Source organism: Salvelinus sp. IW2-2015, linkage group LG21, assembly GCF_002910315.2.
Source record: "Salvelinus sp. IW2-2015 linkage group LG21, ASM291031v2, whole genome shotgun sequence".
In the NCBI taxonomy this organism is placed as follows: Eukaryota; Metazoa; Chordata; class Actinopteri; order Salmoniformes; family Salmonidae; genus Salvelinus; species Salvelinus sp. IW2-2015.
The window spans coordinates 2,367,008-2,392,103 of NC_036861.1; the positions used below are offsets into that span (position 1 = coordinate 2,367,008).

General features: G+C 44.7%; 4 protein-coding genes and 2 long non-coding RNA genes across 7 annotated transcripts in view; 4 read left to right on the forward strand and 2 right to left on the reverse strand.

Moving 5' to 3' along the window:
• The window catches only part of LOC111982420 (zinc finger protein 318), a 30,994-nt gene extending 19,979 nt beyond the window's left edge, over nt 1-11,015 (forward strand). The window contains exon 3 of the mRNA XM_070433811.1: nt 9,793-11,015. The gene's annotated coding sequence lies outside the window, so the exon portion shown is untranslated. The remainder of the gene's footprint in view (nt 1-9,792) is intronic.
• On the forward strand, nt 968-5,827 carry LOC111982419 (serine/arginine repetitive matrix protein 5-like). Its single transcript, XM_024013986.3, has 4 exons — nt 968-1,209; nt 1,706-2,756; nt 4,125-4,269; nt 5,664-5,827. The coding sequence occupies exons 2-4, from the start codon at nt 1,746-1,748 to the stop codon at nt 5,825-5,827; spliced, it is 1,320 nt and encodes a 439-aa protein (XP_023869754.2). The 5' UTR covers nt 968-1,209; nt 1,706-1,745.
• On the reverse strand, nt 7,471-7,759 carry LOC139022727 (uncharacterized). Its single transcript, XR_011473769.1, has 3 exons — nt 7,675-7,759; nt 7,567-7,638; nt 7,471-7,531 (listed from the first exon to the last, which is right to left on the reverse strand). It is a non-coding gene; the product is annotated as an uncharacterized lncRNA (long non-coding RNA).
• A 140-nt stretch (nt 11,016-11,155) lies between the features above and the next one.
• LOC111982321 (trichohyalin) lies at nt 11,156-16,832 on the forward strand. The gene is made up of 4 exons (XM_070433774.1): nt 11,156-11,367; nt 11,833-12,787; nt 15,187-15,396; nt 15,555-16,832. The coding sequence occupies exons 2-4, from the start codon at nt 11,873-11,875 to the stop codon at nt 16,830-16,832; spliced, it is 2,403 nt and encodes an 800-aa protein (XP_070289875.1). The 5' UTR covers nt 11,156-11,367; nt 11,833-11,872.
• Nucleotides 16,833-17,360: 528 nt separating this feature from the next.
• LOC111982462 (uncharacterized) lies at nt 17,361-21,487 on the forward strand. Its single transcript, XR_011473770.1, has 3 exons — nt 17,361-18,533; nt 18,782-18,878; nt 19,012-21,487. It is a non-coding gene; the product is annotated as an uncharacterized lncRNA (long non-coding RNA).
• A 281-nt stretch (nt 21,488-21,768) lies between these two features.
• On the reverse strand, nt 21,769-24,743 carry LOC111982298 (group XIIB secretory phospholipase A2-like protein). Of its 2 annotated transcripts, none has more exons than XM_024013861.2 (4): nt 24,488-24,743; nt 23,444-23,520; nt 22,531-22,696; nt 21,769-22,181 (listed from the first exon to the last, which is right to left on the reverse strand). In XM_024013861.2, exons 1-4 carry the CDS (start codon nt 24,741-24,743, stop codon nt 22,063-22,065), a joined length of 618 nt encoding a protein of 205 aa, XP_023869629.1. In that variant the 3' UTR covers nt 21,769-22,062. The 2 variants fall into 2 exon arrangements, with proteins under 2 accessions (XP_023869629.1, XP_023869628.1); XM_024013860.2 differs by having other exon boundaries at nt 23,432-23,520.
• Between the last annotated feature and the right edge of the window lie 353 nt (nt 24,744-25,096).

Consider the following 25,096-nt stretch of genomic DNA (forward strand, 5'->3'; position numbering starts at 1 on the left):
CTAGAGTGTCTGTGCCCATTTCCCTCTCCATCTCTTTCAGATCTCTCAATTTCTCTGACTATATCCTCCTCTCCTCTCTTCCTTGTCTCTCTGGTACCAGAGTGTCAGTGGCAGTCCCTCTCAGATCTGTCCCTGTGTCTCTCTATTCCCTTTACCCCCGCTAGCAACCACCATCTCAGATACACCCAGTCCGCTAGCAACCACCATCTCAGATACACCCAGTCCGCTAACAACCATCATCTCAGATACACCCAGCCCGCTAGCAACCACCATCTCACATACACCCAGCCCGCTAGCAACCACCATCTCACATACACCCAGCCTGCTAGCAACCACCATCTCAGATGGTGGCCCCTCAAGTAGCTGCAAAGGATTTCCCCTTTGAAGAGGAGCCCAAGATCCAGAAGGAGTAGCAATGATAGATGGGGAGAAACTACATGCTGACACAGAAGAAGTGGTTCCTCAGGAAGCTGGATTTGTCATGACACTAGCAAAGGATTTGTTATAGTTTATCCTCATCCTTAAATACTTCACGTTGAAGCTATTTTCAGTGTAATGTTTTGTATTGTGTGTGGTATGGGTAGGGCCAGGAGTTTTTCTTGACTATGATATCTGCTCAGCAAATGCATTTTCTCTCCCGTTATAAACTAAATATTAAGGCCGTGGAGTTTACTTGGTCTGGTCATGTGGTCAGAAACAACTCCTGCCCCTGGGCATAGTACATGTGTATCAATGCAATGACATGTTTGTAAGTTCTCATGCCTGATAGCTAAAAGCAAGAAAACTGCCCATGTTTCACTCCCCAGTTCAGTCTATAGATCGTCTTTCACTTTGTAAATATTTAAATGAATAAAATATTCTGTCTAATATTGTAAGTGTGGAGTATGTCAAAAGTAATTTAACATTTCTTTTCAGGCATAACTTTCATTGGTTTAGTATTAGAAAATGCCCTGCTCTTCGCACTCCGTCCTATTGGTGGCATTATTGGAATGTCGATCCTGAAGCTGAATACAGAGCTATAGACGAAGTAGACAAGAAACGAGGTTATGTTGGTTGACCAGTTGCCTTTATAACAAACTTAACCCGATCTATACAATTTATATTGAAATCAAATAACTCCGATTTTTAAGAGAGACTGGTATGCAAATTGTTTGACCCTACAAGATCCAGAAGGAGACGGCGAACACATAAGCCTGCGCGAGACTCGAGGTAGGCAATCATTAGCTATAGTCAATGTTTGCCGCCACTTATTATGGAAAATGTGCAATGTGACTATTTCAATGTGGCAATTTCATGTATTTGTCGATATTATATCAGGCATGCTTGCATTTACAATCGTTAGCTAGCAAGGTATATGCCAACCTGCTCTGAAAATTACGTTACGAACTAGCTAGGTAGTAACCTATAGCTAACGTTAGCTGGCTAGCACATTTCAGCTGACATTCAGAACATTAACGTACAAGCAAACTAAGTTAGCATTATAGAAGACAAATGCAACTACCTATATATTGGAACTCAACTTGTTTGTTTAAAAGCCTGTTAATTCGTTTGAGGTCTTATGTCTTGCCTTGAACATGCATATCTGGGCAAATAACATCCAATATAGCATAATCAACGACAAACATGCTTATATTCATCACATACTTAACATTAGTGTAATATAGTTGACACACAGTACAGTTCACCACCATTTTATTCTCTGCAGTGAACCTGGAGTGTCAGTCCAGCTCAGGCACCTTGGCAGAATGTACCCCATGGATCCAGAGAGGCACAGTCAACGGAGGGAGTATGGAGAACCAGAGAGATGCAGTCAACGGAGGGAGTATGGAGAACCAGAGAGATGCAGTCAACGGAGGGAGTATGGAGAACCAGAGAGGTACAGTCAGCGGAGGGAGTATGAAGAACCAGAGAGATGCAGTCAGCGGATGGCGTATAGAGAACCAGAGAGATGCAGTCAGCGGATGGAGTATAGAGAACCAGAGGGATGTAGTCAGCGGAGGGAGTATAGAGAACCAGAGGGATGTAGTCAGCGGAGGGAGTATGGAGTACCAGAGAGGTACAGTCAGCGGAGGGAGTATGAAGAACCAGAGAGATGCAGTCAGCGGATGGAGTATAGAGAACCAGAGAGATGTAGTCAGCGGATGGAGTATAGAGAACCRGAGGGATGCAGTCAGCGGAGGGAGTATGGAGAACCAGAGAGGTACAGTCGGCGGAGGGAGTATGGAGAACCAGAGAGGTACAGTCAGCGGAGGGAGTACAGAGAACCGAGCTCAGGGCAATGGGACGATGGCCTTGAGACGAGAGACAACGGCCAGGCTATGGCCAGAGAGCCCTACAGTGAATACTCCAGCATGAGGAGGACTAGAGAAGGTTGGGAGGAGTATGGTAGCTCATATCAGAGGAAGCACATCATGGACCCATCGTCCAGAGACTGGAGCGAAGGCTCATTGAGGGGTAGCGGTGCTCCCTTCTCCCCAGACACAGATGTGGACGTTGATGGAGATCCTCTGGAGCTCAGTGTGGAGGACCTGGAGGTCATAGAGGAGAAGAGAGCTTGCAAGAAAGCTGTTCTTGCTATGCAAAAGGTTAAACGCGGAGCTAAGGACATGCCTAAAGCACAGACTGCATACACAACAACGAAGGGCATGTCTAAACAGACGAAGGCGAACAATACAACATTCAACAGTAATGTCGCGGACCAGTCCTCACGCATATGCCTACCTCTTAAACGGAGGGTGCTGGACATTCTGAGTAAGGTATGTACCTATTAGTGCTGTATTTATTAATCAAGGTTGGAGTCAATTCTGAATTGCTAATTGGTCTTTAATTCCCATAAAAGTATTAGATTTGATTTGGCCACACTCCACAGGAAGCAGAATTACATTTTAATTAAAGGGATAGTTCATGCAAAAATCTAGATTTGTGTCAAATTCCCCTTAATTTATTCCATACATCATTATGTTCATGTTGACATCATGCATGGTTACCAAAACTATGTTTGACATATTGTAGCCGTATGAGCTCGCCGTCATGTATACAGTTAATAACGTGTAAGTACATTTATTTAACATTCCGTCTTGGGGCGTGACATTGGAGAAGTGTTCAAGTTAAGTCACGCTGAAAGGACTATTAATCAATGATGGATTTCAATGTTTGCTCGCACACACTCAATTTCTACTTCCTGTCTGTTGCAGCACGGTGCCCGTATTGCAAGGCTGATTAGTTAGGCCAAACAGGTTTGGAAACACAGGTGTGCGCGTAAAGCAATAACAGAAATTGGAATCCATGTTTGATTTGGATGATGGGGGGGGTAGCATCCATCAATTTAATTGAATTATTTCCTGGGCACTGCTTGGCAACGCAACCGTCTACCAACCACGGAAATTCCCTCCTATTTGGGAAAAGTGTCACCAGACAGGCACAGTCTAGGGTTGGGAAATAAGACGCAAGGTGGGTAAGTGCTATTTATTTATTTTCATCTTTATTTAACCAGGTAGGCCAGTTGAGAACAAGTTCTCATTTATAACTGCGATGGTATCTATTCTTTAGTAAGAGGTGTCTGGTGATTTTGGCAAAGGATTGAGACTCATATGTCCATATCTAAGTTATTTAAAATTCTACTTTATAAAAAAAATCTGCTTCCTGTGGGGTGTTAACAATTCAAAATCGAATTTCAATTAATGTGTTGAATTTAATTAAATTCTGAATTGATCTCAACACTGTTATGAATAAATCTTCCCTGATAGATCCAAAAGAAGTTGATGATGGATAGTAAACAATGCCAAAAAAGCCTTTGTCMRAAAAATCAAGGCACTAGCGTGTAGCGTAAAACATTTAGAGCTTTTTATTGTTTATGGCTTATGCGTAGCAAAAAATACAAATCCACCAATGTGTTGCGACTACAACCGCCTTCATCAGGGTGACCATCAGATCTTTCCTGATGTTTGGATTCTGATGTTTCTGCTACATGGACTTAGCAGCAGACCCCCTTTTCTCCAAACACAGATCTAAGATCAGTTACCCACAGCCATTAAGAGTCTAAGAGGTAAATAGAAACTGACCTTAGATCACTATTCAGAGACAACTGCATTACACATACTAAAATATTGTCTATTTTCCTCCAGGATACCCCTACCAAGCTGAAGAAACAAAACAAGATGCGAGCATTGGAGCTGATGATTAGCGCTCCCCTAGAAAATGAAGAGGCCCGTCCTCTGAGACTGAAAGTGAAGCTTAATGAACCAACAACGCTCTCCCAACAAGAGATATGTAGCCATAACAAAACATAGAGGTCGGCAAAAGTATCATAAGGAAGTCAAGAAAACCATCCCCGATTTATTACAATCGATTTCTGCGATTGACACCCGTTCCAAATAGGCAGGATATGAAGTGCCTACTTAATTGTACGCTTCATAATATTTTTTTGTGTTCTTATAGGCCTATAGTTTTTTCTAAAATGTCACCGCTATATTAGTGTTATCCCTGTCAACCACCTGATGCATCAATTGCTACCTAGCATGCGAACAGTCATTGAGATAACTTGAGCATAACTAGAATGGCCGAATGAGCCATTATGAGTAAAATGCAACCAAATGCATCATTGTGACATTCAGATAAATATACCAAGCCCATGACAACACAAAGGTGTGAAATGCACACATAAGTGATACGTTTGATGGGCCATCTTGATGATACAAGCAGATCAAACACATTTGTTTTTTATTGCTGAGCGATTAGTGCTTTTTTTGGTTTCGATTATTATTTTTTAACATCAAATGCACTGTGGTGAATGCTCTAACAGAGTAAAACAATTAATAAAAGTCCCATGATGGTAGTGACTGCCAATTACTGCTTATCACTATTAACCATAATTTATTCACATAACTTTAATTTAATAAAATATTTCATTTGTGTATATTACATTTGTTTATTTGATGACCTATTTCATTCCAAGTCATCTCATCTCTAGAGCTTCTGCCTATGCTGTCTTACAAAATCACTATTTCGTAGTTCTTCAAAGTAAATAAGGCATGCTTTTATGACTGCTGAATACCAAGTAGATGATGTATTTTCAGGTAGAGATACCTCACAAAGTAACAGCTGCTCTATATCACCTCGCAATTGTGCATTCTTCTCTCTTCAATAGATGGCGTAAAAGAAACAGACCAGACAAGTAGATGGATTATGGTCATTGTAGTTATGTGCTAAAGCATGCGAAATATTGCCTGTTGGAAACTACATTTCCCTACTAATTCCCTACCAAAAAACTGAACGAAGTGTATTCAAGTAATTGAACATACGTCGGTCAATTAGTTAAAAAAGAAAAATACCCTAAATTTTTGTTAATCTCCCAGCACTAGTTTGTTTATAGCTGAAGTGGTTAGATATTCATTGATATTTGATCATATGTTTCCTGTTAGTGGTCCCGAATGATAAACGCACAATCAGAGGCCAGTTCATTCACTCAGGACACAGGAGCAAGACATAGCAGCCACAGGCTTCCAGCGCTTCCTCAATGTCCTCAATGAAGGGTGGACATCAACAAGCTCTCAAAGATCGTCAACAACAAAAAAATGGTACTCGTTGTGCGAGAAGCTACCACAAGTTTCCGACTCTGCCCGAGGGTCATGTTGACTCCAGCAGTAGATCCATGTCTTCTCCAGTTGAGGAGAAGAAGAAGGTGAGCGTGAGGATGAGCACGGTACGAGCAGATGCAGACCCTGCGGAGATCGTTGGGCTGGACTTGGGGTTGAGGAGTTGGGTCAGGACAGACAGGACCAATGACAGGCTGTATGGGAAGATGGACTTGAAAAGAAGTTCAAAATGAGAAGGGAAAAGAGAAAAAGAGAGCGAGCCCTCATTTAAACATCTCAGTGCTTCCTCATTACCATCAGACAGCGCCAGCCCTAGCTCCCTTCTAAACCAGCACTCAAACATGACTGTTGAATACAGCAGCTCTAGTAACAGGTATGGGACATAGAGAGACACAGGGACAGATCTGAGAGGGACTGGCACCGACACTCTGGTACCAGAGACAAGGACAGAGGAAGGAAGAGGATATAGTCAGAAAAATTGAGAGATCTGAAAGAGATGGAGAGAGAGATGGCGCAGACACTCTAGTACTAGAGACCGGACAGAGAGGAGACGAGGACAGAGTCAGAAAAGGGACAGTCCTGCGAGAGAGAAATACGGGCGAAGATGCTCTCGTACCAGAGAAGGGCCGAGTCAGAGAAAGGGACAGATCTGAGAGAAACCGAAAGGGAGACGGCACAGACACTCTAGTACCAGAGAGAGAGACAAGGACATACCGTAGTCAGAGAACTAAGAGATCAGAAAGAATAGAGATAAAGACCCAGAGAAAGACTGGACGGAGGCCGAGAGAGACCGGGACAGATCTGAGAACACGGGACAGAGACCCAGAGAAAGACTGGGACGGAGCCGAGAGAAGACCGGACAGATCTGAGCGACACGGGACAGAGACCCAGAGAAAGACTGGGACGGAGGCCGAGAGAGAGACCGGACAGATCTAGGAGAGACGGGCCGATACAGATCTGAGAGACACGGGGACAGAGACCCAAGAAAGCAGGGACGAGACCGGACAGATCTGAGAGACACGGGACAGAGACCCAGAGAAAGCAGGACGGAGGCCGAGAGGAGACCGGACAGATCTAGAGAACACGACAGAACCCAAGAAAGACTGGACGGAGGCCGAGAGAAACCGGGACAGATCTAGGAGAGACGGGCCGATACAGATCTGAAAGACACGAGACAAGACCCAGAGAAAGGCAGGGACGGAGACGCGGACAGATCTGAGAGACACGGACAGAGACCCAGAGAAAGCAGGACGGAGGCCGAGAGGGAGACCGGACAGATACAGATCTGAGAGAGACAGAAACCGAGCGATAGACAAGGACATAGACAGGTGGTTGCAAAGGACCAGAGACAAACGTTCTAGACCAGAAACTGGAACAGCACCTGGACACAGACAGCGACTGCCACACTATTACTAAAGACTGGACATAGAGAGGTTAGGCATGGGGATGAGTCCATTGACAGCTCAATTGAGCTCTACTCATACTCCATTTACCCTGTATACCCTTTTTCTATCCTCCTCGTGCATCTATAATGGCAACAAACTCCCCCACCCATACTCTCAGTTTATGGCATACAACAGCAGCCCCTACACCATTGCCTTCCCTCCAGTGTGGTTATCCCCCTGGTACCATGTCCCCTGATACCACGCTTCCTGTATTATGTCCCCTGTACCATGCTTCCTGGAATCATGCCCGCTTGCCATGCTGCCTGGTAACAAGCCCCTCCTACCTAACCCCCTGGGATCCACCCTACCCCAGCCCCCCCCATATTATCTAATGGCACCACATCCTTAAACCAGACATACGCATCTACCCAGCCTGCTAGCAACCTCCAGCTCACATCTACCCAGCCTACTACTAGCAACCTCCAGCTCACATCTACCCAGCCTGCTACTAGCAACCTCCAGCTCTCATCTAACCAGCCTGCTACTAGCAACCTCCAGCTCACATGTACCCAGGCTGCTACTACAACCTCCAGCTCACATGTACCCAGGCTGCTACTAGCAACCTCCAGCTCACATCTACCCAGGCTGCTACTAGCAACCTCCATCTACTCACTACCCAGGCTGCTACCAGCAACCTCCAGCTCACATCTACCCAGGCTGCTACTAGCAACCTCCAGCTCACATCTACCCAGTGCTACTAGCAACCTCCAGCTCACATCTACCCAGCTGCTACTAGCAACCTCCAGCTCACATTACCCAGGCTGCTACTAGCAACCTCCAGCTCACATTACCCAGGCTGCTACTAGCAACCTCCATCTCTCATCTACCCAGGCTGCTACTAGCAACCTCCAGCTCACATCTACCCAGGCTGCTACTAGCAACCTCCAGCTCACATCTACCAGGCTGTACTAGCAACCTCCAGCTCACATGTACCCAGGCTGCTACTAGCAACCTCCCATCTCTCATCTACCCAGCTGCTACTAGCAACTCCAGCTCACATCTACCCAGGCTGCTACTAGCAACCTCCAGCTCACATCTACCCAGGCTGCTACTAGCAACCTCCAGCTCACATCTACCCAGCCTGCCAGCACTCCAGTAGTCTTAAGTCAGAGATACATATACATCCAACCCGCTAGCAACCACCATCTCACATACACCCAGCACGCTAGCAACCACAAGGAAAAGTCACAGAAGCATGCAGAAGCCGTAGTGAAAGTGTCCTGTCAGATGGTGACAAAGAAGTCCCCCGCGGTATTGACCACTCGGATAGCGACAAAGAAGTCCCCCTCTGAACCAGGGTCCAAGAAGAAAGCAAAGGGGAGAAACAATATATTCTTCACAGGTATATTTATGAAGAGTTATCACAGTCATCTAAGGAAGTTTCAGTATAATATGAAATGGCTTGAGAAGAGGAGGAATAAGGCTCACCAGCGCAAAAGAAAGCGACTGCTTGCAGCAGGGAAAGTGGCCCCTCACTTCCCCTTTCAACCGGAGCCCAAGAAAGACCAAGAAGGAGAAGCAATGATAGATGGGGAGAAACTACATGCTGACACTGCTAAAGAAGTGGTCCCTCAGGAAGCTGCAAAGAATTTGGAGACACCATCTGAAACAGGGCCTAAGAAAGAACCAGAAGGCGAGAAACCACATGCTGACGCTGCAGAGAAAGTGGCTCCTCAGGTGACTGCAATGGACTCTGCGGCCCCCTCTGAAATGGGCCCCAAGAAAAAAAAATTGTATCCAGGTATCTTCATGAGGATTCGAATCAGATGTCTAAAGAGGCATCAGTACAATATGAAAGGGAATAGGAAGCATCTTGCAAAGAGGAGGAAAAGGGCTTGCCAGAACAAAGGGAAGAGACCACTTGTAGACACTAAGGAGAAAGTGCCTCCTCTAGATGCTGCAAAGGACTCTGGGGAGGCCTCTGAGCCAAAGCCCAAGAAAAAGAAAAATAAGAAAACACTAGAGGAAAAAGGAGAGAGGTTCCGTGTACCCTTATGAATATATTTGACAGGGGGGAAACTGTCAAAGGCAAAAGCAGATGCTGAAGGCACTGAGGCCAATGAACCAGCACCCAAGATGGAAGGGGGGGGGGGGATGACAGAAGGGAAGGAACTGCTTGCAGACACAATAGAGAAAGTAGTTCCTCAGATGGCTACAAATGACTCTTAGCTTCCCTCTGAACCCGGGCCCAACAAAGAACCAGAAAGAGAGGAAGAAATTACGTTAGAAGAGGAGAAACTGCTTGCAGATCATATGGAGAAAAGTGTCTGCAAAGGGCCCTCTTGGAACCAAAGGCTGAGAAAGGCMGAGAAAGAGAGGACAACGCAATTAAAGATGGCGAGAAACTGCTAGCAGACCTTGTGGAGAAAGCGGCTATAATGGGCCCTGGCTTCCTCTCTGAACCAGGCTGAGAAAGAGACAAGGGGAGAAACAACACGTTCTCCCTTGGTTATCTGAAATACCCATGTTTTCACTAAGATGAGGTTATGTTGACCTTTTATCTACCTATGACTTGGCGTTCACCATTCAACCACATTTTGTCGTTGTTATGGCAAAGCCTTTTAATGACATTTGAATTTCTTAAATGTTCCTCAACTTGAAGAGTTCAACCTGAAGATGGGCACGCCTAACATAGCCTCAAAGGATGGCTAGCTGTTGTAAGTAAAAGCACCAGAAATACATTGGTTTCAAAAGAACATGATTGTATTATATCATAGCAAGTCATTCCTCTCAACTCTTTCTCTTTTCTGCAGATCTTCACTTGGCATCATGAGCTCATCTCCCACTAGAATAGAACCTGCTGCTGACCCATCCAGACCCTATGGACATCAGTTGGCTTACATTCTTACCTATCAACCATTTATAGATTTGTAATGACACTAACAAAGGATTTTTWAAAGTTGAGCCTTGTCCTTAAATGCTTCATATTGAAGTTATTTTCAGTGTAATTTATTGGTATTGTGTGTATGTGGTAGGGCCTAGGCCATTCATGTATGCTAAGTACCTTTAGCGTCTATTAACGATAGTATCTTCTGGCCGGGGTCACCGACAAGAGCACCAACACTTGCACGAAATGTTAACATGCATCGTTTGCGGTAAGATTTTGGATACATAAGGAACTATCTTTCATATCAGTAGAGAGGAAAAACATGTTTATTGGGTTAGGGTTCTCACACGGCCATATTTCCATGTTACAGTGCTTGTTTACGGAAAACGGACGGAAGACAGTTGACTACCTGTGCTAATTAGCGATCTGCATCTCCAAAAACCTGTGTGTAAACGGAAGATGGACGCCACAAACTCATCACTGAAAAATACTGTCGGCTGCAACTGTTAACACCGGTTTTATAAACTGGGTGGTTTGAGGCCTGAATTCTGATTGGCTGAATGCCATGGTTTATCAGGCCGTATACCACGGGTGTGACTAAACATTTAGTTTTACGCCTCGAATTACGTTGGGAACCAGTTTATAATAGCAATAAGGCTCCTCTGGGGTTTGTGATTATGGTCAATATACCACTGCTAAGGGCTGTGTCCAGGCACTCTGTGTTGCGTCGTGCCGTGGTATATTGCCCATATACCACTCTTCCTCTGGCCTTATTGCTTATATAACACTAGAGTAAATGTATATTTTGCATATGAAAGTAGATGGCTTTATGTTTCTAGAACCGTACCTTAATTTAGATGGAGTATTTGGCTGCCAGAGACAATTTGCCTGTTATAAACCAAATAAGGGTGTGGAGTTTACTTGGTCTGGTCATGTGGTCAGRAAAAAMTCCTGGCCCTAGACATAGTACATGTGTATMAATGCGATGAAAAGACTAATGACGGCATTATGTTTGTACGTTCTCATGCCTGATAGCTAAAAGTAAGAACTGCCCTTGTTTCATTCCCCAGTTCAGTCAGCCTTCCTATTTCTATAGATCATCTTTCACTTTGTAAATATGTAATTGAATAAAATATTCTGTCTAATRTTGTAAGTGTGTAGTGTATCATATTTCAAATTAACTTCAACCCATTGAGCTTCACATTCCTTTTCAGGGACAACTTCCATTGGTTTTGTATTAGAAAATGCACTTTCGCATTCTGCCCTATTGGTGGCAGTATTGAATTTTTTATCCTATGAAGCTGAAATAATTTAACTCGAAGTAGTTTATTGTTTGATCAGTTGCCGTTCTAACAATTGAACAATATACAATAGTATTTCCAAGTCAAGGCACTTCGATTTTTCAGACTCTGATTGTGTGATTGTGTACGTGCAAGTTATCGGAACCCTCAAGATCCAGRACGAGACGGCGAACAAAGGCCCTGCGCAGGCCTGCGCGAAGGTAGCATTAGCGCAGTAAAAAGGGGCAGACTGGAGGTTAACAATTATTACAATCAATGCTTGCACCTTTTAAGTGGCAACGTGACTAGATTTGGCTATTTTATATATTTGTCGATATTCTTCTACCTGGCATGCTTACATTTTACAATATTTAGCTAGCACGCTATATGCGGGCCTGCTCTGAAAATTAGATGACTAACTAACACAGTTCAGCTGACATTCAAAACAATATCTTACAAGCAGGTTAGCATATAAGTCAAATTTAACTACCTATATATTGGAACTTGTTTGTTAGAAGCCTGTTAATTACTTTGAGTCCTTATGTCTTGCCTTGAACACGCATATCTGGGCAAAGAACATCCAATATAGCATAATCAATGACAAACATGTTTATATTCATCACATGCCTAACATTAGTGTTATAGTTGTMACCCAGACACACAGTTCACCATTTTATTCTCTGCAGTGAACCTGGAGTATCAGCCTAGCTCAGGCACCTTGGCAGAATGTACCCCATGGATCCAGAGAGGCACAGTCAACAGAGGGAGTATGGAGAACAGGAGACATGCAGTCACCAGAGGGAGTATGGCGCACCAGAAACATGCAGTCAGCGGAGGGAGTATGAAGAACCAGAGACATGCAGTCAGAGGAGGGAGTATGGAGAACCAGAGACATGCAGTCAGTGGAGGGAGTATGAAGAACCAGAGACATGCAGTCAGCGGAGGGAGTACAGAGAACCAGAGACATGCAGTCAGAGGAGGGAGTATGAAGAACCAGAGAYATGKAGWCAGMGGAGGGAGKACRGAGAACCAGAGACATGCAGTCAGAGGAGGGAGTATGAAGAACCAGAGAGGTACAGTCGGCGGAGGGAGTATGAAGAACCAGAGACATGCAGTCAGTGGAGGGAGTACAGAGAACCGAGCTCAGGGCAATGGGACGATGGCCTTGAGACGAGAGACAACGGCCAGGCTATGGCCAGAGAGCCCTACAGTGAATACTCCAGCATGAGGAGGACTAGAGAAGGTTGGGAGGAGTATGGTTCTTCCTCTGATATGAGCTTCACCATGGACCCATCGTCCAGAGACTGGAGCGAAGATTCATTGAGGGGTAGCGGTGCTCCCTTCTCCCCAGACACAGATGGGGACGTTGATGGAGATCCTCTGGAGCTCAGTGGGGAGGACCTGGAGCTCCTTCGTAAGAGGATGGAGCTGGAGATCATAGAGGAACAGATTGCCCGCAAAAAAGCTGTTCTTGCTATGGACTTGGTTGGACCTGAATCAAAGGCCATCCGTAAACAGAAGACGAAGGACAAGGACCTTGAAATGTTAACAAAAAATGTTTCCAATAAGGATGWTACTCTTAAAGAGAGGGTGAATAGCATTTTGAGAAAGCGGGCATGGACCAATGAATGTCGCTCAAAGGTATGTGCTTGTTACATCTGTATTTATGAATAGATGTATTTCCTGATGTTTGATGCACTGTTCCATGACATAGACTAAGGAGAGGCAGTAGAATAACCCCCAAGTGAAGATCTAGAATCAGTTACCCATAAACCTGTCCCCATTAACCATTTAGAGGTAAAAATACTAAACAGACCGTAGATCAGTATTCAGGGACAACGTAGRCTTGATCAGCATCATACATCTTCAAATTATTTCTTAATTCTTTGTATGTCCTTTTCAGGAAATTTGTCTTACATCGCAAATTCAACAGCACAACTTCACCACATATACATAAATRCAAAAGGGATGTGGATTTTTCCCTTTCAAGACGATTCGACATGTATCTAGATGCATGTGCTCTGATACGGGAACGATACGTTTTAGTTTGATTAGAGAATTAATAGATTTGGTTTGATACACTTATATTTGTTGCAGAAACGCATACATTTTCCATTCTGAATTCAAACATGCTACTGATTTAGCTCATAAGCTGGGCCTCTCTGAGCTGGAGCTGTGTGTGTGTAAATTATATACAGTGCCTTCGGGGAAAGTATTCAGATCCCTTGACTTTTTCCACATTTTGTTACATTAGTCTGATTCTAAAAATGATTAAATCAAATTTCTCCTCATCAATCTACACACAATACCCCATAAGGACAAAGCAAAAACGTGTTTAGGCATTTTTGCTAATTTATCATAAAAAAAACTGAAATTACATTTACATAAGTATTCAAACCTTTTACTCAGTACTTTGTTGAAGCACCTTTGACTGCGACTACAGCCTCAAGTCTTCTTGGGTATGACTCTACAAGCTTGGCACACCTGTATTTGGGGAGTTTATCCCATTCTTCTCTGCAGATCCTCTCAAGCTCTGTCAGGTTGGATGGGGAGCGTTGCTGCACAGCTATTTTCAGGTCTCTCCAGAGATGTTCAAGTCCGGGCGCTGACTGGGCCACACAAGRACATTCAAAGACTTGTCCCGAAGCCACTCCTGCGTTGTCTTGACTGTGTGCTTAGGATCGTTGTTCTGTTGGAAAGTGAACCTTGGTCTCAGTCTGAGGTTCTGAGCGCTCTGGAGCAGGTTTTCATCAAGGCTCTCTCTGTACTTTGCGTCAGTCATCTTTCCCTCGATCCTGACTAGTGTCCCAGTCCCTGCTGCTGAAAAACATCCCCACAGCATGATGCTGCCACCGCCATGCTTCACCATAGGAATGGTGCCAGGTTTCCTCCAGACGTGACGCTTGGCATTCAAGCCAAAGAGTTCAATCTTGGTTTCATCAWACCAGAGAATCTTGTTTCTTTAGGTGCCTTTTGGCAAACTCCAAGCGGCCTGTCATGTACCTTTTACTGAGGAGTGGCTTCCGTCTGGCCACTCTGCCATAAAAGCCTGATTAGTGGAAGTTTCTCCCATCTCCACAGAGACTCTAGAGCTCTGTCAGAGTGACCATCGTGGTCACCTCCCTGACCAAGGCCCTTCTCCCACGATTGCTCAGTCTGGCCTCGCGGTCAACTCTAGGAAAAGTCTTGATGGTTGCAAACTTCTTCTATTTAARAATGATGGACGGCACTGTATTCCTGGGGACCTTCAGTGCTGCAAAAATGTTTTGTTACCCTTCCCCAGATCTGTCTCGTAGCTCTACAGACAATTCCTTCAACCTCATGGCTTGGTTTTTGCTCTGACATGCACTGTCTGCTGTGGGACCTTATATAGACAGTTGTGTGCCTTTCCAAATCATGTCCAATCAATTGAATTTACCACAGCTGGACTCCAATCAAGTTGTAGAAACACCTCAAGGATGATCAATGGAAATAGGATGCACCTGAGCTCAGTTTTGAGTCTCATAGCAAAGGGTCTGAATACTTATGTAAATAATGTATTTAATATTTTTTATGGGGTATTGTGTGTGTAGATTGCTGAGGATGATATTTTTGGGGGTCAATTTTGGAATAAGGCTGTAACGTAACAACATTTGGAGAAAGTCAAGGGGTCTGAATACTTCCCGAAGGCACTGTATGTCTATGGTGTGTGTACTATGTAGGCACCTGATCTGGCCRTAAGGGAGACTAGGCATCTACCACCCCCCTGGCAGATTTTGGGGGACAATGATTTATGGTTCTGAAATCAGCATAACCCACTAACTAACTTGTCACTTTTGCAGATTAAGTATTTGAGCTAGTAATGTATCAATAGTTATMATTTACAAACGATCTATGACATAGCCAATGAATATATAGCACAACTTTGGATTTCACCCCCATCTCAAAATTGAATGGTTTCAAAGTCAAATGTTTTTTCTTTTTGTTGGTCAGAATAGTTTGTTTAATTCTCTGATACTGGTGGTACTGGTACATTCAATATTTTCCTCAATTTATTCCAGGAGGCTGCCAACCAGCAGGTCCCTCCCAAGCTTGTTCTCCATCCGCCCAAAGTGGTCAAAAGCTTTGTGGAACGGATGAACGAGTCCATCCTGCACAAAGACAGCATAGTGAAGGGCAGCCTTACCCTGGACATCCATGARGAGGAGCATCCTCTGAAACTCAAAGTGGAGGCTTTATTGGAGCAGCGACGTAATCCCACGGTGAAGGAGGTATGTACTAYGTAGCATATCTGGGATGAATTGTGTTTTGAGTCCCCTCACTCGTAAGGAAGTGAACCAGCATGCATGTTTAAAATGTATATAGCTGTTGCAGTTGATGGTTATTTGTTGATGTTTCCTCATGTGTGGTCCCTTATCCCATTGTTCAGGACAAAGCAGCCAAGGGCTTCCAGTACTTCCTCGATGTCCTCAACAAAGGGGTGGACATCGACAGGCTCTCAAAGATTGTCAACAATTTCAAGGATTTACCCTCTATGGGAGAGGAGCTACCACAAGGTCAGCCGCCTCCACTTGATGGCCAGCCCGAGACCAACTCTAAGAGTGAGAGGAAGGTGCCCTCTCGCAAAAGGCGCTCCCGGTTTGATGAGTTCCCGCTAGGTTGTTTCAATATACTCKGGGGTCAGCCCACACTACTCGGGGTTCAGCCCAATCCGTTTGGGGATCTGTTGCGTGAAGTGGTCCCAGCAGGTAGCGTTCTGCCACAGCACCGCAGTCTCTTACAAAGTGGAGGAGGAGAGATTGGGCAACATAGCCTTAGCTTGGGCTTCATCCAGGCTATGGATAGCCCAAAAAACAAAAAGCCCAAGTCTACACAGGTGGAGGAGAAGAGGAAAGGAAGGTATAAGTCCAAGTCTCCACCTGTTGAGGAGAGGAGGAAAGAGAGGCTTACGTCCAAGTCTCCATCTGTTGAGGAGAAGAGGAAAGGGAGGCTTAAGTCCAAGTCTCCACCTGTTGGGGAGAGGAGGAAAGGGAGGCTTAAGTCCAAGTCTCCACCTGTTGAGGAGAAGAGGAAAGGGAGGCTTAAGTCCAAGTCTCCACCTGTTGGGGAGAGTAGGAAAGGGAGGCTTAAGTCCAAGTCTCCACCTGTTGAGGAGAAKAGGAAAGAGAGGCCTGAGGATGAGCAGAAATACGGACAAATCCAGAGCCTGCTGCAGACTATTGGGCCGGATCTGGGGGTGGAGGAGTTGGGCCGACTGAACGACAGGATCCAGGAGAGGCTGTATGGGAAGAAGAGAGACCTGGAGCAAGAAGTGGGCAACGAAAGAAATGCGTGTGGGGTTGAGAAAGAGGAGAGCAAGAAGGAACAAAGAGGAGAGCAAGAAGGACAAAGAGGAGAGCAAGAGAAGGACAAAGAGGAGAAGCAAGAAGGACAAGAGAGAGCAAGAGGACAAAAGGAGAGCGGAAGAAGGACAAAGAGGAGAGCAAGAAGGCAAAGAGAGAGCAAGAAGGGCAAAGAGGAGAGCAAAGAAGGGCAAAGAGGAGAGCAAGAAGGCAAAGAGGAGGAGCAAGAAGGAAAAGAGGAGAGTGAGAAAATAAACAGGAGGAGGAAGAGGAGAGCGAGAAGGAGAAGAGGAGACGAGAAAGGGAAAGATAAGAGGAGAAAGCATGCTCAAGTAAATGTCACAGTATTCCTTGTTATCAGATAGCTCAACTCCAGCCCCCCTTGCCATCGGTGGACCGCGAGAATACAACGCTCTAGCACCAGAGACCAGGACAACAGAGTAGAGAGCGGGGTGCCGATCTGAGAAAACAAGACAGACGCTCTAGCACCAAGACCAGGACAGGAGAGAGATACAAGGGCAGATCTGAGAGAACAGAGACAGACGCTCTAGCACCAGAGACCAGGACAGAGAGAGATACAAGGCAGATCTGAGAGAAACAGAGACAGAGCTCTAGCACCAGAGACCAGGACAGAGAGAGAGACGGGGGCAGATCTGAGAGAGACAGAGACAGACGCTCTATCACCAGAGACCAGGACAGAGAGAGAGACGCGGCAGATCTGAGAGAGAAACAGAGAGAAACAAGGGCAGATCTGGGGTAGAAACAGAAGACCAGGACAGAGAGAGAGACTGGGGCAGATCTTGAGAGAACAGAGACAGACGCTCTAGAGCACAGAAGGACCAGGACAGAGAGAGAACGGACGGGCAGATCTGAGAGAGAGCAGAGATCAGACGCTCTAGCACCAGAGGACCAGGGACAGAGAGAGAGGGATCTGGGGCAGATCTGAGAGATACAAGGACAGAGAGAGATGGTGGGAGCGAGACAAAGACTGGGATGGGGACAAGGAAAGCTTCCTGGGGCTTTACCCATACTCCAATGATCCTACACACCCTCATGCATCTTTGATGGCAAACGACTCAGTGCAGTACATGGCATACCACGGCAGCCGCTACGCCAGCACCTTCCCTCCAGGGTGTGGCTTTCCCCCTGGTACTATGTTCCCTGGTACCATGCCCCCTGGTACAGTGCCCCTGCCCCACTGTACCAGTGCCCCTGGTACAGTGCCCCCATGCCCCCTGGTACAGTGCCCCCCCTATCCACTGTACCCCAACTGCCCACCTTATTACTATAATGGCACTTCAGAAACGTTTTTCCAGCCATACACACAGGCCACTGGAAACCCCCAGTTCACAAACACGGATGTACAAGTGCAGTACCCAGACGCATCCCTGAGCATCCCTGAACAGGACATAGAGACTGTGTGGCCCATACTTGTCCATCCCAGCATGAACCRAGACTCAAACCCTGCTAGACTAAACCGGTTGAGTATAAAAATGCAACTAAAGAGGCAACGCTATAGGAATAATTTGAGTAATCGCAAAAATATACAGGAATTGAGACAGCTTAAAGAAACTCCTCTGGTGGCTGCCAAGGTRCCCCCCTCTGAGCCAGGTACAAAGAAAGTGCCAGAAATAGATGCAGTCATAGAAGGGGAGAAACTGCATTATGTGGTCCCTCCTGTGGCTACAAAGGATTCTGGGGCACCCTATAGAACAGGATTCCCAAATAGAAAATGGAGAAAAGGGAAAATATTGGAAGAAAAAGAAAGTATATTCAACCAAGGTTTATCCATGAGAAACAGAGCCTATATGACAAGGTGGAAAGTGCGTTTTGCAGAAGCGGTTGCAAAAGGCCTTGAGGTCCCCTCTGAACCAGAGCCCAAGACGGAGCCAGAAGCRGAGGACAAATCATTGACAGAATGGCAGAGACTGTTTGCAGACTCTGTGGAGAATGTGGCCGCAACGGACCTATTTGCCCTCTCTGAACCAGAGGCTGAGAAAAAGCCTGACTGGGAGACCGAGCAGAAAAGGACAGACGAAGAGATGAAGGCCAAATTAAAGAAAAAGGTTTGTGACATTTAGAGTTTGAGACTACATTTGCTCTAATGAATCAAAGTACTGTCCTCTATTGGTTATGAAGAATGCATGTCTGTGTCTATTCTAAATGTTAATAGATGTCATCCCCAGAGAGTGGCAGAAACASCAAAACCTTGATATATGTCCCTCTTGATTTTCTACTAATTAAATAGTGWTGATTTAATATATCAATATGACAAAGCCTTTTTAAAGACAATAATTCTGTTGTTTTTTCCCAGCTTGGCGAGTTCAACCTGAAGATGAAGCAGAAATCAACGCATTTAAAAGAAGCCCCAACAGAAGCCCCAACATAACCTGAAAGGGCGGCTGCTGTAGGTAAAACATGTGTTCATATCACACCTTAAAAAGTAAGATGTCACTAATAATACCCAGAGAATCTTTTATTTGTGACACTTACGCAATGACATCATTCATCTCAAGTCTTCTTCTTTTCTGCTGATCTTCACAGTGCGTCATGAGCTCACCTCCCCTTCGAACCTGCTGCTGACCCATCCAGACCCTGTGGACATCCGTTGGCTAACATTCTGTTTATCTAATATACACTCACTGGCCAGTTTTTATTAGGTACATACCGGGCCGGATCCTCCTTTTCCTCCAGAACAGCCTGAATTGTTCGGGGCATTCTACACGTTGTCTGAAACGTTCCACAGGGATGYTGGTTCACGCTGACGCGATGGCATCACGCAGTTGCTGCAGATTGGACGGCAATACATTCATGCTGCGAACAGCCCATTCCATCTCATCCCAAAKAGGCTGTACTGGGTTGAGGTCTGAGGACTGCGCAGGCCACTCAAGTAAACTGAACTTGCTGTCATGCTCCAGGCAATGTTTTTTCCACTCCTCGATTGTCCAGTGCTGATGATCACATGCCCWCTGGAGCTGCTGCTTCTTGTTTTTAGCTGGTAAGAGTGGAACCCGGTGTGGTCGTCTGCTGCAATAGCCCATCCGTGACACGGATCGACAAGTTGTGCGTTCTGAGATGCTGTTCGGCACACCGCTGCTGTACTGCGCCACTATTTGTCTGTTTGTGGCCCGCCTGTTAGCTTGCACGATTCTTGCCGTTCTCTTTTGACCTCTCATCAACGAGTTGTTTTCGCCAACAGGACTGCCGCAGAATGGATGTTTCTTTGTTTGTCGCACCATTCTCGGTAAACTCTAGACACTGTTGTGCCTGAAAAGCCCAGGAAGGTGGCCGTTTCTGATACAGGAGTGTCTGGCACCGACGATCATAACATGCTTAAAGTCGCTTAGGTCAGTTGTTTTGTCCATACTAACGTTCAATGGAACAGTAACTGAATGCCTCAATCCMTGTCTCCCTGCTTTATATAGCAAGTCACGGSCACGTGACTCACTGTCTGTAAGAGTGGTCCATTTTCGTAAATGGAGTGGTGTACCAAATAAACTGGCCGATAAGTGAGTTGTTTTTGGGAGTGTCTGTACTTTCCTTTACTATTTTTTTATTTTTGACAACTTTTACTTTTACTTCGCTACATTCGTAAAGAAAATAATGTACTTTTTACTCAATACAATTTCCCTGACACCAAAAAGTACTCATTACATTTTGAATACCTAGCAGGACAGGAAAATGGTCCAATTCATGGAAAATGGTCCAATATCAAGAGAACATTCCTGGTCATCTCTACCTCCTCTGATCTGGCGGCCTGAGTATTGGAGTGTGTCCCTGGCTATCCATAAATTAAGAAAACTCATTGTGCCGTCTGGTTTGCTTAATATAAGGAATTTGAAATTATTTTTGCTTTTGATACTTAAGTATATTTTAGCAATTACATTTACTTTTGATACTTAGGTATATTTAAAACCAAATACTTTTTACTTAAGTAGTATTTTACTGGGTGACTTTTACTTGAGTCATTTTCTAATAAGGTATCTTTACTTTTGCTCAAGTATGACGATTGGGTAGTTTTTCCACCACTGATTGCATTCTACCACCTGGAATGTCATTGCATTCTACCACCAGAATATTTCTAGATTTGTACACTGAACAAAAATATAAACGCAACATGTGAAGTGCTGAAGAAAAATAAATCCAGGAAATGTTCCATATGCACACATTTGTCTACATCCTTGTTAGTGAGCTTTTCTCCTTTGCCAAGATAATCCATCCACCTGACAGTTGTGTCATAAAGGAGCTGATTAAACAGCATGATCATTACACAGGTGAACCTTGTGCATGGGACAATAAAAGGCCACTTTAAAATGTACAGTTTTGTCACACAATACAATGCCACAGATGTCTCAAGTTTTGAGGGAGCATGCAGTTGGCATGCTGACTGCAGGAATGTCCACCAGAGCTCTTGCCGGATAATTGAATGTTCATTTATCTACCATAAGCTACCTCCGTCATTTTAGAGAAATTGTCAGTACGTACAACCGGCCTCACAACCGCAGACCACGTGGGGGGTGCTGTGGAGCATTTCTGTCTGTAGTAAAGCCCTTTTGTGGGGAAAGAATATTCTGATTGGCTGAGCCTGGTGGTGGGTGGCCCTGGCTGCCAAGTGGGTGGGCCTATGCCCTCCAAGGCCCAACCATGGCTACACCTCTCTGCCCAGTCATGTGAAATCCATAAATTAGGAAATTTACTAATTTCCTTATATGAACGCTAACTCAGTAAAAACTTAGAAATTGTTGCATGTTGCTATTATATCTTTGTTCAGTATAATAATACCACCATAGGTTTGTCCTCTGGACATATCCTCTGAGGATTCATATTGAAGTTTTTTTTCAATGTACTGTATGTTCAGATTGCTTTTATGTCATTATGGCATGGGCAGTACCAGGAGGTTGTTTTAGTTATAAAAGCCAGAAGTCTAACTATTTTCAATCCCAAGCTTCTATTTCTATAGATCCTGTCCTGTTTCACTTTGTATATATTTAATTGAATAAACTGCTTTCTTTGTATCTTAGGACTAAGTGTGGAGTAATGTATCATTTCTACCTAATGGGGTCAATTAAAAAATGTATCATGAATTAAGTTATGGCGAGATATAAAACACATTTGAATTTAATAGAAGATAATGTCTGGCATTCATCTTTGTAAATTCATGTACAGTATATTTGTATAGTTAGTGTATATTTGAACTTTAGATTTGTGTGCATTCTGTGTTCCCCTGTTTTCAGGAAGAGATGCCGTCTGAAGCACATGGCATTCTCATATTTTCCACAACTCAAGAAGACAAATACGAGATTGTATTGTAGTACATCTTTTTTTGTAGATTTAAAAAAGAAACCCAACAGTTGTTGCAAATATACAGCACTTGTTCTGTTAAACAAAACCAAGTAAAACACCAAATAAATTACACAAATAGCCAAAATAGGAGTCTTTTGAAAAAACCCTAATCAAGTCGAATCTCCAGCAGTCATCTGGAGTGACGTATCATCCCATATTACTTGGTGAATAGGAGAGCTGTATGTGTGTGTGTGTGTGTGTGCGCGTGCATGCATGCATACGTGAGTGTGTGTGTATGTCTGTAATCCTAATTTAAAGCTCATCCCTCTCCTCTCCTTCACAGAGGCAGGCTTCCCTCTGGCTGTTCATGTAGGGCCTGCAGCCCAGAGTCCAGACTGTGTTGAACAGGGTGTCTGCTACCGTCTCACAGGCTAGAAGGTAAAGAGGGACATGGGGATGAGAGTTAATTACTGGCCTATTTAAACATCTTGAGCAAAATATCAATAAGCCTGATGAAAGGGCAATGAAGTTCAGGTATAGGGCTGTAGGTGTAATCTGTGGCTCTGTATGAAAAGTGTACAAGCTGTCAAACCTTAGATTTTTACTTAATTCCTTGCGCCCCCTCAAAGTTCATTGGAGAAAGTTTGAGGGGAGGGACGTTGGAGCCTCCTGCAATGGACTTTGACAGGGAGTTGAGGAACAGAGGAATCAATGGCTTGATGGCTTATACACTTTTCAGACCGTGGAACTTTCCATGTACACTGCATCAGGTTGACTGACCTTCAGCCTTTGACATGAAGCCCAGGCTCTTCTTGAGGTCAGAGCAGATGCTGTGGAGACACCAGCGGAACTTGGAGTCGCAGCGGTACTTGTTGGAGCCGCAGGTGTCGTAACACATGTCCAGCTGGTTGCAGCACTTAGTCATGGCAGGGATACCCAGATCAACCTTGGTGGAACAGGACATGGGTGGTGAGTGTGTGTGTGCGGTGTGCTATAACGGTGTTATACACTGAGTGTACAAAACATTAGGAACACCTTCCTAATATTGAGTTGCACCAACTTTTGCCCTCAGAACAGCCTCCATTTGTTKGGCATGGACTCTACAARGTGTCGAAAGCGTTCCACAGGGATGCTGGCCCATGATGACTCCAATGCTCAAGTTGGCTGGATGTCCTTTGGGTGGTGGACAATTCTTGATACACACAGGAAACGGTTGACCATTTACAAACCCAGCAGCATTGCAGTTCTTGACACACTCAAAACGGTCCACCAGGCACCTACTACCATACACCTACTACCATACCCGTTTCAAAGGCACTTAAATATTTTGTCTTGCCCATTCATCCTCTGAATGGCACACATACACAATCCATATCTCACTTGTCTCAAGGCTTAAAAATCCTACGTTAACCTGTCTCCTCCCTTTCATCTACACTGATTGAAGTGGATTTAACAAGTGACATCAATAAGGGATCATAGCTTTCACCTGGTCAGTCTGTCATTGAAGGAGCATGTGTTCCTAATGTTTTGTACACTCAGTGTATGCGTACTCTTCAATCTGTATATTATTGGAGTTGTATGACCAATGTACAAGTCTAAAAATACTTGATTGTGGAAATGTTTCACCGTGCATTAATGTGTGTGGGTGTGCGTGTGTATCCAATCATCTACATATGCATACACTATTGGGTACCGGAAGGCCTAGGAAGTAGGCACTGCATCCGTTGGGCTCCGGCATCTGGTAGTCAGGGCGAGGAAGAGCAGCTTTACCTGAGGTAGAAAGAATGTTAGAGACCTCAGTTCCCTTCAACTCAAGAAATGCCATGAGGAATATTTTAATTCCACTTTTATTTTTTTTAAATCCAATGAGGAAAGTAGGAACTGGAATTACAGTTTACTTGATAAATTGACTGAATTGACTWGAAATGGAACTGAACCCAACCTTGTTTGCCATCCACACTTGATTGACCAACCCAGCAAARGGAGCYCRCTGGGCACAGATGTCAATTCAAAGTCTAATCCACACTGGTTCAACGTAATTTCATTGAAATGATGTGGAAACAATGTTGATTCAACCAGTGTGTGCCCAGTAGGAGGTTGGATGTCCGTAAYTTATATGTCAGACAACAGACGTTGTTGGAGAAGATTATCAGTTCATCAATGATGGTAACCAAAACAGAGTCCRTGGTCAATACAGGTAAAATCCATGGACATGTGATATCAAAGGTGAAGACTACAGCCTAGCTGTGAATCGCTGAGTATTTCACACTTTACCTCATGACACCTCTGCCAGCTATCTCTCTTGCTCATAGTCCACTGACTAAKGTGCATTATCAGATGTGAGGTGATAAAGGTTATTAGTAATGTCAAAGGAATTCCTAGTATAAGCTCTMCCTAATCAGTTATACRGTGTTCTTGCATTTAAGAGTTTAAATGGCTTTAACATGAGGATGTGTTAAGACTTTAGAAAATCTTAATGTCCATGTTTATCTCCAGTGGGTACCATCTCGCTAATCTATAATGGATTAGGGGAACCTGCCCGGATAATCGKTACACAATTTGAATTTAGGATCACATGGAAGCGGTCTGTACAAAACAGAATATCTCGGCTAACTAATCACTAGCCTGGTCTAGGTCTAGATGGGCTTGTTTAGCTAACTCCTCTGACTATCGTTGGCATGCCACGCATATGATACATGTATGATAGGCTAGCCAGAGGAGTTGATCATGTTCTTACCATATCGACAGCGGTACTGGCACACTCCATCGCGTCCGCCCATAAGCTCCAGCATGGAGTCAAAGTATCCATTGACGGCTTCAAAGCCTCCCCTAACGGAGTTCAGTCCCCACTCGTCCTCATCCTCTGCCTGGGAGGGGTCGACAGGGGCCTGGCTTGGGTCCACTGGTGCAGGTTCCTCAGCGTCCTGGGAGAGGGTCCCCTGGATGGAGAGGCTCAAAACCAGAAGGAGAGCAAGGGAGGCCCAGTGTGTCATATTGTGGTTCAGAGAAGCGGAGGGACAGCTAGGGACACAGCGTTGACGATCCACAGAGTTCAGCTGGAGGAATGAGAGAAGCACAAACACAGAGAGAGAGGGAACGAGACAACTCACTCTGTCACGTCAACCGGCACCCAGACCTGGACTTTGARCTAGACACCGGGACAGCCTCCACTGTGGAGGAACGAAGGTCACCTCMTATCTAGATTGTATTTATGTTTTAAAGGTGCCCAAGGTGTGCTATATTTATCTGTTTGTAATGTTAATGTGTTTCGTTGTAATCATATTGGTCTCAGYGTTTTRMCTATGATCCTATAAAGACTGATGTTCTGTCACCAATTTTGACTATA